The 14989-nt window shown below is 45.4% G+C and overlaps 1 protein-coding gene across 1 annotated transcript; it reads left to right on the top strand.

Annotated features, from left to right (window-relative positions):
* The first annotated feature begins 5122 nt into the window (after nucleotides 1–5122).
* Nucleotides 5123–14545, top strand: LOC135457471 (uncharacterized). Its single transcript, XM_064732082.1, has 12 exons — nucleotides 5123–5373; nucleotides 8053–8174; nucleotides 8837–8885; nucleotides 9109–9155; nucleotides 9301–10733; nucleotides 11554–11659; nucleotides 11902–12048; nucleotides 12787–12847; nucleotides 12957–13123; nucleotides 13207–13317; nucleotides 13753–13864; nucleotides 14188–14545. Exons 1-12 carry the CDS (start codon nucleotides 5124–5126, stop codon nucleotides 14196–14198), a joined length of 2616 nt encoding a protein of 871 aa, XP_064588152.1. The 5' UTR covers nucleotide 5123; the 3' UTR covers nucleotides 14199–14545.
* The last annotated feature ends 444 nt before the right edge of the window (nucleotides 14546–14989 follow it).

The raw sequence follows: 14989 nt of genomic DNA, 5'->3' as shown, positions 1-14989 counted from the left end.
TTGAAAATATTCCACATTCTTGTGTAAAAAACACGAGAAAGAAATAACTCAAACTGTGGAAGATTATGAAAATATTCCACAATCTTGTGTAAAATATTGAAAATATTCCACACTCTTGTGTAAAAAACACAAGAAAGAAATAACTCAAACTGTGGAAGATTATGAAAATATTCCACAATCTTGTGTAAAACATTGAAAATATTCCACATTCTTGTGTAAAAAACACGAGAAAGAAATAACTCAAACTGTGGAAGATTATGAAAATATTCCACAATCTTGTGTAAAATATTGAAAATATTCCACACTCTTGTGTAAAAAAAACGCAAGAAAGAAATAACTCAAACTGTGGAAGATTATGAAAATATTCCACAATCTTGTGTAAAATATTGAAAATATTCCACACTCTTGTGTAAAAAAAACGCAAGAAAGAAATAACTCAAACTGTGGAAGATTATGAAAATATTCCACAATCTTGTGTAAAATATTGAAAATATTCCACACTCTTGTGTAAAAAACACAAGAAAGAAATAACTCAAACTGTGGAAGATTATAAAATATTCCTAATCTTGTGTAAAATAATGAAAATATTCCACACTCTTGTGTAAAAAAACACAAGAAAGAAATAACTCACACTGTGGGAGATTATGAAAATATTCCAAAATCTTGTGTAAAATATTGAAAATATTCCACATTCTTGTGTAAAAAAAACGCAAGAAAGAAATAACTCAAACTGTGGAAGATTATGAAAATATTCCACAATCTTGTGTAAAATATTGAAAATATTCCACACTCTTGTGTAAAAAAAACGCAAGAAAGAAATAACTCACACTGTGGAAGATTATGAAAATATTCCACAATCTTGTGTAAAACATTGAAAATATTCCACACTCTTGTGTAAAAAACACAAGAAAGAAATAACTCAAACTGTGGAAGATTATGAAAATATTCCACAATCTTGTGTAAAATATTGAAAATATTCCACACTCTTGTGTCAAAACCACTTTCCCCAGGTTTCACTGGGTAATAAATGAAACAGTTCAGCCCATAGGGAACTCCCTGTGGGAATCAGCCCTGACTGGAGCAGCATCCACAAATCCTGGAAAGTCACTTTTGGGATCTCCCTGTGCTTGCTGTGCAGGCTGGAGCCTGCCCTGCCCCGGTGGATAAAAGAGGACTCCCTGCAGCGTTATTAGAGGGTCCAAATTGAAAATTGCTCCTGAGCAGGCAGGGATGGGGCTGGGGCTGGACAGCTCATGGCCAGCAGGGCCTGTTTGCAGAGCAACGCTCGTGGGAGCTGCTGGAAATTAGAGCAACAAAGGGTTCTTTCAAAATGCCAGGTGCCTGTTGAGGTTGGGAGCAGAACCACAAAATTCCCACTTAAACAAACACAAAGCCCTGGAGACCTCGCAGTGTCCACATTCCAAGGGGGTTTGTTGGTAGATTTGAGAATCCACTTCTCCTCTCATGGCTGAAAATTGCATTTTGGACCTTTGTGTGCCACAGAAAGGCCAATTCCTCACCAGATTTGAAAAATCCACTTCTCTTTCTGTGGCTGAAAATTGCATTTTGGCTTTTTCTGCGCCATAGAAAGGTCAATTCTTGATTTGAAAATCCATTTCTCATGGCTGAAAGTTGCATTTTTGGCCTTTTCTGTGCCATAGAAGGGTCAGTTCCTCACCAGATTTGAAAATCCACTTCTCTTCTCATGACTGAAAATTGCATTTTTGGCCCTTTCTCTGCCACAAAAAGGGCAATTCCTCACCAGATTTCAAAATCCACTTCTCTTTTTGGGGCTCAAAATTGCACTTTGGCCTTTTCTCTGCCATAGAAGGGTCAATTCCTCACCAGATTTGAAAATCCACTTATTTTCTCATGTCTAAAGATTGCATTTTTGGCCATTTCTGTGCCACAGAAAGGTCAATTCCTCACGAGTGCAGGTCAACACCTGCACCAAACCCAGGCCAATTCCTGCTTTACCGTGGATGTAATCACAAGCTATAAACAAAAAGATAAAACCACCTTACTAAAGATAAGGGCTGGAGGAGAACAGAAAGAGGAGCAGCCTCTGATGTGATTTACTGGCCAATAAATGCAGTGAGTCACTGCAGTCATTTCCTGCTTGCAGGAGGCCAAATTCTCCCACCTCGAACTGGAGGAGTTCCTGAACTGGTGCCTCATCCTAGAGACTCACAAAGGATATTTTCAGGATATTTTCAGGATATTTTCAGGATATTTTCAGGATAACACAGGGATTTGTGGCTCTCAGGGGCTGGATCCTGGCTCCAGCTCCTCCTGGACTCATGCAATCCATGTAAATCAGGGGAAATGGAAATATTTCCCCAAAAGAGCAGGAGGTGTCTGTCACCCTGATTTTTTAAGATTTTCTAAGCTTTCTGATCTTTACACTCTTGTAACGAATTTTCTCACATACTTTATGTAAATAACTCATTGATTTGCATTCTTTTAGGGAGGAGGAGAAATTTGATGGGCTGTTGGTTTGTTCAATGTCATTGGAGAGGTGGCACTGTCACCCTCCAATCCACTGTCACTTTTGGAAATCTATAAATGCTGGAATTAGAAAACAAACTCCCCTTTTTTACCTTGAGAACAGCAGCATCTCCACATTGTTTTATTTCATACAGTGAATTTATTTCCTAGGGTGACAGTGCCCTCAGAGGAAGGGACACCTTGTGGCTGTCTCTGTGTCAGACGGGCAAACACAATCCAAAAATTAAAATTTATCTGACAAATCCCTTTTCCTGGGACAAACTGAGGAGGGAACTCACTGCTGGCTCCCTGTGCCTCCAGTCCCTGAGCTGCAGGGATTTCACAGGATAGCAGAGGGTGCAGGTGAAGCCTTGTGGAATTTGCAGCAACCCTGATGTGGGGAGAGGTGATGAATCTGCCTCCGTGTTCTCAGAAGGCTGATTTATATTATATTGTATTATATTATATTATATTATATTATATTATATTATATTATATTATATTATATTATATTATATTATATTATATTATATTATATTATATTATATTACATTACATTATATTACATTATATTACATTATATTACATTACATTACATTATACTATATTATATTACATTACATTATATTATATTATCACATTACATTACATTATGCTATACTAAAGAATATAGATAGGATACAGACAGAAGGCTAAAAGATAATAATGAAAAATTTGTGACTCCTTCCAGAGTCCTGACACAGCCTGACCATGATTGGCCATTAAGTGAAAACAATTCACCCAAGAGGATATAATTGGGTGAGGGTCTGAAGTGGCAATCATCTAAATTGATTTTTAATTTTTGAAACCAATCAAACAATGACCAGTTGGTAAACAATGTCCAAAACAGCAAAACACAGGAGAAGCAAATGAGATAAAATTGTTTTGCTTTTTCTCTGAGGCTTCTCGGCTTCCCAGGAGAAGAATCCTGGGCAAAGAGGATTTTTCACAAAATGTGATGGTGGCAAAGCCTGGCCCCAGCCATGCCTCTGCCCCGCCCATCTGCATTAATTAAAGGCAGCAATAATCTGCGGGGCAGGCAGCCAGGGCAGAGCCACTGCAATGCAGATCAGCTCCTGACTCCCTGCTTGTTCTACAAGTATCAAATCTCCTTTGATCAATACCTGAATAATCCTTTCAACATCCCTGAGCTGGGCTGGCTGCTCCCAGCGCAGAGAGAGCAGGAGATGGGATTGGCCAGGCCGCTTTAAATCATAACACAAATGTCATGTTGTTCTTTTAAATCTGCCCCAGGAAGCCTGGCTGCCCTCTGCCCAGGCTGATGGCAAAGATGAAAAGATGGAATTGTTTGGGATTAAATCTGAAACGCTTTCCAGGACACAGCCAGGGAAGGAGATGTAACTGATAACATCGTAATCCTTTTTTCAATCTAGCTACTTAAGAGAAATATCTGCTTGTTCACTGGAAATGGCACAGCCCACAGGGTGAAATACATTTCCCAGGGACATGGCAATGGAGCTCAGATCTGACAGGGAGATCTGGTGACAAGGAAACAGATTTCCTGTAGGAAGTGTCCCCATTTGTCATGGCTTAACCCCTGTGGCACCACACACCCCACAGTCACCAGGTCACCTGTGAGCAGATAAAAAAAAATACGGTTGAGATAAGAACAGTTCAATACATGAAATAATGGAATGAAATTACCATACTTTCATTATCAGAGAGATAATTTCATTATCAGAGAGGTAAATAAATAAACCCCAATTAAAACAATAAACACAAGGTCTCCCTCCAGCTGCTGCCCTGAAATTGGTGCCTCAATCCCCCAGTTTAAATATTGGGCACATTTTCCTGCAGGATGGGGTGTCCCTTTGGCCATGGCCAGCTCTCCTGGCCCTGCTCCCTCAGGGCTCCTTCTGCACCTCCTGCCTGGGAAAATTCCTTCATTTGGGGGCAGTACAGCTGGGCAAGCCCTGCAGCATCACTTTGGTACCAAATATTCTCCTGCTAAATCCAAAACCCAGCACTGCACCAGCTGCTGGGAGCAAAACTCACCCTATCCCAGAAAAGCACTTGTGAGAATTCCCAAAACATTTAATTAAGGATCTCCTGTTACTTTACTCACTTGCACAACTCTGACTCAGAGGCTGCTTTTCCCTTCCCAGTAAATCAGAAATTTTTTTTTCTGTTTCTCACAGCAGGGGGAAGAAAAAAAAACTCAACTTGAAGTTAAGCTTTTTCTTGGGAAAACTCATTTCCTCATCAGCTGCTCGGGGTTGTAAGGAAAGAGGGTGGAGCCTTCCCAGGCTGCCATCCTCCAAACCATACCTGAGTATAAAGAGCAGGGCAGAACTGCAGCCAAGAAACTCTCAAAAGCTGCTTCCAGTGCCTGCTGGGATTCCAGGGCTGCTTTCATTCTTCCCCTGCTGGAACTTGCTGCTCCAAAGACAAGAGGGAAGCTGGACTCAGCTAATTACGTTGGAGGATTAATTACATTGCCATGGTCTCCATGTGATACTGGATTGATTTATATATATATATATATATTTTTTTTTTTTTTTTAAACACAACTAACAGGGGTTTTTTGCTTCCCCTCATCTCTTTCATCTTTTTCTGCACACACACGCAGAGTGGAGATGTTGCAGACAGTCTGCATGAGCCCTGAGCTGCTGGTCAACCAAAGCAAGAGTGAGAGTGAACTCTGTGGCTACAGCCCAGGCCAGGGCTCTCCCCTGCCTGGGGAAACCGCCAGCCCCAAGAGCTGCTCCCAGCAGAGCCCATCTCTGCCGGACCCGGGATGGACTGAGCTGAACGTGGCGAGCCCCAAGGTCTCCCACCCTCCTCCTCCTCCTCCATGCAAGCCTCCAGGGATGCCTGCTGCTGCTGGTAAGAGAAAAATCCTGATTCCCATTCCCTGCTTTGTGCTCCTTGCCCCAGCTGGTGGGGCCTGGGGCTCTGAGCAGCACAAAGCAAGCTCAGCAATCCCAGGGGTGTTCACATTCCCCCACCCAGGTTTGGCTGGATTTTGCTGTGTTCTGCTGCCGAGGTCAGAAATTCCCAAGGATGCCCAATATTCCATCCTTTCTGTCCATCCCCAGTGCTTTGCTGCTCATTTGCATCCTGAATTGCGAGTTTGGCTCTGAGCTAGCAGCAGGGTAATAGATGTGACCTTCTGAGTCATTAACATTTCAAAGTCACAGCAAAGTGTGGCTGGTGAATCAGAGTCCTTCAGTTCCTAGGAAAGTCTGATCTGCCACTGGAAACTCTTCCCAGATAACAACATTTAGCAATCTTATTGGCTTGTTATAAAGCTTTTCAATATAACCTTTAAAATGCTCTTCAAAAGGTAAATAATTCATTGGCAACACCAATCTATGAAAAAAAATAATAATTTCTAGAACAGCCTGAGAAACAAACTCTGCTTGTTGAGAGCTCAGTGTTTTGATTATTCAGTGCTAGGTGAAACACTGAGAAGTGCCAGAAATCCCAGCACAGAACAACAGCCCCATCTCCATTCCAAAGGCTCCATTTGCTGCTCCCTCCCGCTGCAGGGCTGGGAAACAAAATCACGCAACAAGAAACCACAGCTTGTGGGGCTGGTTCCCCTGCCAGGATTGCTGCTCTCTGCCATCCCAGGGTTAGGGAAATGAACCCACAAACACCAGAGGTTTGTGTCCAAAAAGGAGGCAGAGGAGTCCTTTGGCTTCATTCCAATAAAGGGAGAGGCCGTGGGGCATCCCCTGGGGTCTCTCCCATTTTTGGAGGGTGCAGCCTCCTTTTTATCCCAATTTCCAGCCACATTTCCCTTCTCTCTTTCCCCATTTCTGAGGTACTTGAGAGGTTCAGACTTCCCAAAACACCTGATACCAGAGATTTCCCTAAGATTTCCCTCCAACGTAGAGCCCTGTCTTTTAATTTTGAATTCTTATGGAATTTAGGGGGTTTTCCCCATTTCTGAGGTATTTGAGAGGTTCAGACTCCCCAGAACACCTGATACCAAAGATTCCCCTCTAATGTACAACTCCCCCTTTTAATTTTTAATTCTTATGGAATTTAGGGGTTTTTCCCCATTGTTGCTTTCATCTCTTAATGTCTAATTTCATTTCTCAGCAAACCTAAAGTTTATTTGTAAAAGCAAATCTCCTTTTCCATTCATTAATCAGTGGAATCCTTCCCATTGTTTCTTTTCCCTCCCAGCGCTGGTTTTATCCAGCAGCAGCCCCACAGCTGGTTTGTAAATACAATTCCACCGTTCCTCTCACCAGGATCTGCACCATTCCCATCTGCTGAGCTCCCCTGCTTCCCCTCCTGGGCCCAGCCAGGTCCCACACTCAGATTTTGGTCAGGAATTTTGGTTCAGGCACCTCCTGTTGGATTTAACAGCACCAGGAGCTGCTGGCCCAATGCACCTCCTTCATTTCAGGCCGTTGTGTTGTTCCATCCTGAATTGTGTTTGATCACAAGAGTTGGTTTTATTCCTCCTGCCGCGAGCTGCAGTGGGAGCAGAAAGCTTCTCCTGCTCTCAGGATCCCACACTCTGCTTCCCTTGGAGCTTTCCCCATGGTTCATTTCCATATTTCATTGGGAAAACCCTGACCTGATGCATGAAATCTGTGATTTTTTCAATACTGAATGAATTTTAGATAGAGGTTATTCCAGGCAGGGGGACACACAAGGCAAGGACGGGAATGCCAGAGTTACATAAAAGGTATTTCAAAAGCCAATGGATTTAAGCTCCTAATCTGGGCAAGTCTTTCAAGTTTGGGGATGCAGGCACCAGATGCGAGGAGACCTAACACAAACAATCACAGAGCAGCCTGTTTTGACAGAGAGAGAGCCTGTTGGGACAACGAGGTGTATTCTCAAATAACTGTTCCATTTCGGTGCAGAAAATCATTGTTTTGCTTTGAAACACACAAAAACTCCCAAACACACTGAGAGCCACTGGACAGAGCATCCCCGTCTTAATTTTGATAAGATAGAGATGTTTTGATTTTTAAATTCTGCTCCTTGATGTTGCAGTGATAACAATTTCACAAACCACAGGAGAGGAAAGGGCAAAGGCAGATTTACCACAGCACAGGGAAATGAGAGTGTGAGAGGGGCAGAGACCTAAACACTGCTGACACATTCCCCAAAAGCCAATCCACGTTCCATTCCCCAAAAGCCAATCCACATTCCCCAAAAGCCAATCCACGTTCCATTCCCCAAAAGCCAATCCACGTTCCATTCCCCAAAAGCAAATCCATGTTCCATTCCCCAAAAGCAAATCCACGTTCCCCAAAAGCCAATCCATGTTCCATTCCCCAAAAGCCAATCCCCATTCCCCAAAAGCAAATCCACATTCCCCAAAAGCAAATCCACGCTCTGTGGCACACAGGAAAACTGAGCAGGAATTCATTAAAGGAATTACTGAGCAGAGCCAAGGGAAATGTGAAAATTTCCCACAAGTGATGATGACCATGGGGATCAGAGCCCGTTCCCCAGGCTGACCTGACCCTCCCACCCTTCCCCAGCAGCTCAGACAATCGTGGTACTTTCAGCATCGTGTTGTGACTTTTCCAGACTCTGAACTTAGCTCTGATCCCCCTCAGAAGCGCTACATGGGTGTGAGAGTGAAGATGCCAGTGCGGGAGCTGCTGAGGAAAATCCGACTTTCCAAAGGCTTGGACCCAGCTCCAGGCAAGGTGAGGAATCCCCGGGGCTGGGAAGGTTCCTGCAGCATCCTGGGCACACTGGGTGTTCTGCAGGGTCACACCTGCAGCTGCTGCCTCCTGCAGCCATCAGTGCTTTTAAAAGTGGGGAATAAACCAAATTTCAGACAGGATGAGGGCTGGGTAGGGGCAGTTCCAAGGCAGTGGCAGCAGAACCCATCCATGCCATGGGTGCTGAGCATCATTCAATCAAGGCAAAGGTGGCCCAATAAACAGCAAAATTATTGCTCCAGAACCTGCAAAAAGGAGCTGATAAACTGCCAGGCTGCTGTAAAGATCTTTATAAAGCTGCCATGAATTAATTACCCACCTATGGAAATCTGTCCATCTGCAGCCCTGCTGAGCAGAACCCACAGCCCAGGAGGCATCAGGGCAAAGATGGCCCAATAAACAGCAAAAGTATTGCTCCAGAACCTGCAAAAAGGAGCTGATAAACTGCCAGGCTGCTGTAAAGATCTTTATAAAGCTGCCTTTAATTACCCCCTCATGGAAATCTGTCCATCTGCAGCCCTGCTGAGCAGAACCCACAGCCCAGGAGGCAATTTCCCCCTCTTCATGTCCCAATCTTTGCCTCAGTTTCATTCCTCCTCCCTGTAAGCGCCTCACACTGAAGCTGGCTGGTTTTGTCTCCTCAGGAGGCCTCAGCAGTGAAGATGGCAGCCAGAGGATCCTCAGGAAAAACAGGTTTGGAAACGCCTCCCTTGGTAACTGAGCCTCCTTTCCTGTTGGGATCATCCCTGAGAGGTACCCAGAGAGCCAGAGCACTGCTGTCCTTGCTCCGTGGGCCCTGCTGGGTCCCTTCCACACCACCCTGCCTGGCTTATCTGCCTCTTATCTGGGAATCTCTGCCCTGTGTGTGCCTCTCCTCCGCTCTGAACCTTTCCTTCCCCTTCTTTTTGTTCTCCAGCAGAGAAGAGGAGATCTCACCCTTATACAGAGAAACAGCTTAGACAGGTATGCAGAACACCCTGAACCCCTCTGTGCCAGGCTCCTGGGGCAGAATTCCTGTTCTATCACCCAGGGAGAACAGGACACTTCATGTCTGCCTCCCTCCCCTTCCCTCCTCCTCCTCCTCCTCCTCCTCCTGTTGCCGTTTCAGAGCAAGCAGAGCGCTGGGCAAAGCCCCAGAGGCTTGGAGGACCTCGACATCCTGGTGGAGGTGCTGCAGGAGGATCTGAACCAGAGCCAGCTCGGGGAGGAGCGCCGGCAGCCCGTGCCAGACGGGTTCTGGCAGGGATTCACCCGGGAGCTGCAGAGCTGCTGCTGGCAGGGCAGGGCGGCAGCGCAAGGGGGACCAGCAGAGCTTCACCCCCAGCCCTGGGGCAGAGAATTCCACCCCGTCCTGCGGGGACAGGCACAGCCTTCCCTCCATGGTCAGCAGGAGAGCACCCAGAGGTCCTGCTCACATGGGATGTTCTCCAGGACGGGCGAGGACGGGGGCAGCTGGTGGGTGCAGGATGGTCCCTTGGGCTCCCAGGAGGGTTTCATGAGGGATTCTCCATCCCAGGGATGTCTCCTGAGGAATTCTGCACCCCAGGGATATTTCCTGAAGAGCTCTCCATCCCAGGAATGTCTCCTAAGGAACTCTCCACACCAGGAAGGTTTCTTGAGCGATTCTGCATCCCAGGAATGTCTCCTGAGGAATTCTCCTTCTCAGAAAGGTTTCTCAAGGAATTCTCCATCCCAGGAATGTCTCCTGAGGGATTCTGCATCTCAGGAAGTTTTTCCAATGAATTCTCCATCCCAGGAATGTCTCCTGAGGAATTCTCCATCCCAGGACGCTTTCTTGAGGAATTCTCCATCCCACAAGGATTTCCCAAGGAATTCTTCATCCCAGGAATGTCTCCTGAGGAACTCTGCACCCCAGGAATGTTTCCTGAGGAATTCTCCATCCCATGAAGGTCTCCTGAGGAACTCTCCACGCCAGGAATGTTTCTTGAGGAATTCTGCACCCCATGAACATTTCCCAAGGAATTCTGCACCCCAGGAATGTTTCCTGAGGAACTCTCCATCCCACAAAGATCTCCTGAGGAATTCTGCATCCCAGGAAGGTTTTCTGAGGAATTCTCCATCCCAGGGATGTGTCCTGAGGAATTCTGCATCCCAGGAATGTTTCCCAAGGAATTCTGCATCCCAGGAATGTTTCCTGAGGAATTCTCCATCCCACAAAGATCTCCTGAGGAATTCTGCATCCCAGGAATGTTTCCCAAGGAATTCTGCACCCCAGGAATGTTTCCCAAGGAATTCTGCACCCCAGGAATGTTTCCCAAGGAATTCTGCACCCCAGGAATGTTTCCCAAGGAATTCTGCCCCCCAGGACACGCCTGCAGTCCCTGGCTTGGCAGAGATGCTGCAGGAAGCTCCCAGGGGCTCTCCAGATGTGGAGGGACATTTGAGGCCGACCCCAAATTCCTTCACCAGGCAGGACCTCTCTGCCCTCTCCTTCTTCCAGTTCCAGCTGCACAGGGAGGAGAACTGGCTGAGGAACATCCCGGAGGAAGAACTGCTGGCTCCTGATGAAAATGGCAGCAGGTTTCACCCCTCCCTTTCTGTCCCAGTTTTTGCAGACAAAATCAGCAACTGCACTTTTACTGCAGAGAGCAATAAACCCTTAAATATCCCAAAATTTCAGCATTTTTCCAGCATTAGTATTTTATGCTTAAAAATCCACTCTCCGTGTTCCTTTGGGGTATTTTAACTCCTCCTTTTGGGTGTTTTTACCAATTCTTTGGGGTGTTTCTGCCCATCCCTTTGGGGGGTTTCTACCCCTCACTTGGGGGATTTTCAATCACTCCTTTGGGCTGTTTTTATCCTCCCTTTGGGATGTTTTTACCCCTCCCTTTGGGGTGTTTTAATTCTTCCTTTCGGATGTTTCAACCCCTCCCTTTGGGAGGTTTTTACCCCTCCCTTGGGGTGTTGTTTTCCCCTCTCTTTGGGGGGTTTTGCCTATTTTTTGGGGTGTTTTTACCCCTCATTTGGGGTGTTTTTTACCCCTACCTTTGGGGTGTTTCAACCATTTCTTTGGGGGATTTCTACCCCTCCCTTTGGGGAGTTTCAACCTCTCCTTTGGGTGGTTTTTACCCCTCCCTTGGGGGTGTTTTGACCCCTCCCTTTGGGAGGTTTTTATCCCTCTTTTGGGGTGTTTCTACCCCTCCTTTTTGGGTGTTTTAACCCCTCTCTTTGGGGGTTTTAACTGTTTCTTTGGGGTGCTTTTACCCCTCATTTGGGGTGTTTTTTATCCCCTCCTTTGGTATGTTTCTACCATTTCTTTAGGGTGTTTTAACCCCTCCTTTAGGGTGTTTTTTTACCCCTCCTTTCCCTTCTGCTCGTTCCCAACTGAGTTCTCTTCCAGGCTGCTGCACAAGGCTGTTGCCCAGGGAAGGAGGGCTCTGACTTTTGCCCTGGCCCAGAGATTTGCCTCCCTCAACAAGATCGACGAGAAGGATGCAGAGAAAAGGGTAGGAGGCTCATTTGCCACAAAAAAAAAGTAATTATTTATCCCTTGCAACCCTCTGTCAAACCCCAGCCAAGCAGCAAGAATCCTCCTGCTGTCCTGGAAAAGGGAAAATGGGAATGGGGAGGGAGTGATGGAGCACAAGTGGGAACAGAGCCCCAAAATTCCAACTCCCCACTTCATTATTTACAAAATATTGTTGTTTTTAAACTATTTTTGCCTTCTGTGCCCTTCTTCCCTTCTCAGACTGCTTTACATCTTGCTGCAGAAAAGAACCAGCACCTGATGGTGAGTGACCTGATCTCCCTGGGAGCCAACGTCAACGAGCAGGACAGCTCAGGGAAAACTCCCCTCCACCTGTGCGCACAGAACGGCTACCTGAGGGTTCTGCAGGTAAATTGGGGCTTCACTGGGTCTTTTTTGGGGCCAAAGTGGATAAAAGCAACTCATGCACGTTCTGGTGTTGGAAATAAGCTGGGGTGTTCCTTACATTTCTGTTCTGATGTGGTTACAGAGGGTTTTGGTGTGGTGGTGCTCACAGGGGTCCTAGGATGAGATGAGAATGTTGACTCCATGTTTCAGAAGGCTTGATTTATTATTTTATTATATATATTATATTAAAACTATACTAAAAGAATAGAAGAAAGGATTTCATCAGAAGGGTAGCTAAGAATAGAAATAAAATAATAAATAGAAAATTATAAATACATTTTAAAATCTATTTAAATAATAAATAAAAATAATAAATAAATATAAAATAATAAATAAACAAAATAAATAGAAAATATAAATAAATAAAATAAATAAATAGAAAAGGAGTTATAACAAAGGCTTGTGTCTGAGACAGTCCAGACAGCTGGAATGTGATTGGCCATTAATTATAAACAACCATATGAGACCAATCCCAGATGCACCTGTTGCATTCCACAGCAGCAGGTAATTATTTTTTACATTTTGTTCCTGAGGCCTCTCAGCTTCTCAGGAGGAAAAATCCTAAGGAAAGGAATTTTCAGAAAATATCATGGCTACAATTTGGGGGAGGAAGGGTATTTTTATGGGGGATTTGGGGGCGGAAAGGGTAATTTTGGCAGTGCCAAAGCTCAGGAATCACCTGGATATTCCTCATTTCAGGTCCTGAAAAGCTGCAAGAGCAACGGGGTGTGTGTGGAGGTGGATCTGCCTGACCACCATGGTGAGAGGCACAGCCCAAGCGCGGGGCCTGGCTCAGATCCCAAATCCCCAAACCCAGATTTTCCAGGGCTCGGGCGCTGGGTGTGACTGTGCCCCGGTGTCCCCCGCAGGCCTGACCGCCCTGCACTGCGCTGCCCTCGCCCACACCGTGCTGGTGGCACAATCCCAGAGCCCGGGCAGGGACGGCGGCGCCGGGAGGCTCCTGAGGCTGCGGAGGGCCCAGATCCTGGAGGGAATCCTGTGCCTGCTCCAGATGGGAGCAAAGCCCCAGCTGCAGGTGAGGACCGGGCCCAGCACATCTCCAGCCTGCCCTGAGTGTTCCTGTCCTTGTGCAACCACGGGATTTGCTGTCATCTGCAGGTCCTGGACTCCTGTCCGGCCTCCAGCCCCTGCCTGAAGCTGGAGGAGAACACAGAGCTCATGTGTTTGCTTCGGACTCACCAACCCCAGGCACAGGATGCTCCTCAGCAGGTAACTGTGGCTGCTTTAATGTCAATTCCATGATTAATTCCCAGGATTAAGCAAATATTCAGTGCTTAAAGCCAAAAAAAATGTTACATCTCTCTTGTTTTTTACAAGGTCTTTTTTGCTTCGGTCAGATGAGAGTTCCCACCAGAGTACGTGTAATAAATGTAATAATATAACAAGATTTCCATTAGAAATACAGATTTAAAGTCGCTGAGGTTCCGTGTAATAAATGTAATAATATAACAAGATTTCCATTAGAAATACAGATTTAAAGTCGCTGAGGTTCCGTGTAATAAATGTAATAATATAACAAGATTTCCATTAGAAATACAGATTTAAAGTCACTGAGGTTCTCCCAGAACCCAGCAGAGAAAAAACAAAATCATTTCAGCCCAGTTCAAGTGGAATTTGACTGTTGTGGTCTCTCCACCTGTCCAGAGCTGCAGCCTGCTGGATGCTCCCGGAGCAATCCCCGCTCCCCCAGGTGCAGAAAACTCACCTGGACTGGGCTCCTTGTCATCCTCAGAGCTCCTCGATGTCCTTCTCGAAGGTATTTTGTGCTGGGAAGGGGAGTTCAGGTACCTGGGGGTTTGTGTGGCTCAGCAGCTGGGATGGAGTGGCTCAGTCCAGTCCCATCCCACAGAATCATTTGGGGTGGAAAAACCCAAAAATCATCGAGTTCAAACCTCCCCAGCATGGAGATGCTGGAAAAGGTGCTCAGCACCTCATCCCAGCCTTTGGGTTCACTCATTTTCCTTGCAAACCTCCTTCCTCACCCAAAACCAGCCAGAAAATGAGAGATTTTATTCCTTCTTTAGCAGGAACGCCTGGGCTGGGACTGAGCTGAGATTTTTCTGCTTTGTTGTCTTGCAGGGAAATGCTGAGAGCTCTCACCACCTGCACCTGATGGGCCACCTGCTGCAGGAGAAAAACCAGAGCACAAGCACCAAAATATAGAATATTTTATGTTTTATCTTGAACTGACTGCTGCAAAGATCTCACCTGGACCCAGAATTTAAAAAGCTGATAAATGTGGGAAACCCTCAGTGCAGGTTGTGCAGGAATTCAGGGTTAGGTGCTCCAGGAAGAATTGCATCTTCATTTTCTCACAAATTTGTGTTTTTCTGCTCAGGTCTGATGTCAGTCTGAAGCTCTGATGATTTTTCATGCAGGTGTTTAGACAAAGAAAAATATTTTAACCATCCAGGGTCTAGTCTTGAGGGTTTCAGCCTAAAATTTATCTATACACGCCAAATTCAACATTCAGACTGAAAATCTCAGTGATTTTAAACACGAGCTCTGGGAATTCAGAGCCTAAATATTAAAAATATTTAATGTTTTCTGCAGTCTGGCCCTGAATTTGGCCAAGGCTGGAGTGGTCACACTTTAAGGCAGTCTCTCCAAAACAGAGCATTGTGCTGACCATGTTTCTTCAACAAAAATCAAGGTTTTATTGATTGCAATCAGAATTTTGCACCCATAGTGGATTGTAGGTGAAGTCTGGGACAAAGTGTTTCAAATCAGTTCCTTTCTAACAGATCTAACAGAGGATTTTACCTTTATAAAATTTAAATCTAAAACAGCTTTTGAAGATCATTTTTTAAAAAAACAGTTGGGAGAATAACAAGGAGCTGGAATTATTCTGTACTGCCAGAAAACAGAGTTATTCAGTAGA

The sequence above is a fragment of the Zonotrichia leucophrys genome, chromosome 24 (genome assembly GCF_028769735.1).
Source record: "Zonotrichia leucophrys gambelii isolate GWCS_2022_RI chromosome 24, RI_Zleu_2.0, whole genome shotgun sequence".
Taxonomy (NCBI): domain Eukaryota; kingdom Metazoa; phylum Chordata; class Aves; order Passeriformes; family Passerellidae; genus Zonotrichia; species Zonotrichia leucophrys.
This window is presented reverse-complemented; position numbering and strand designations above follow the sequence as displayed.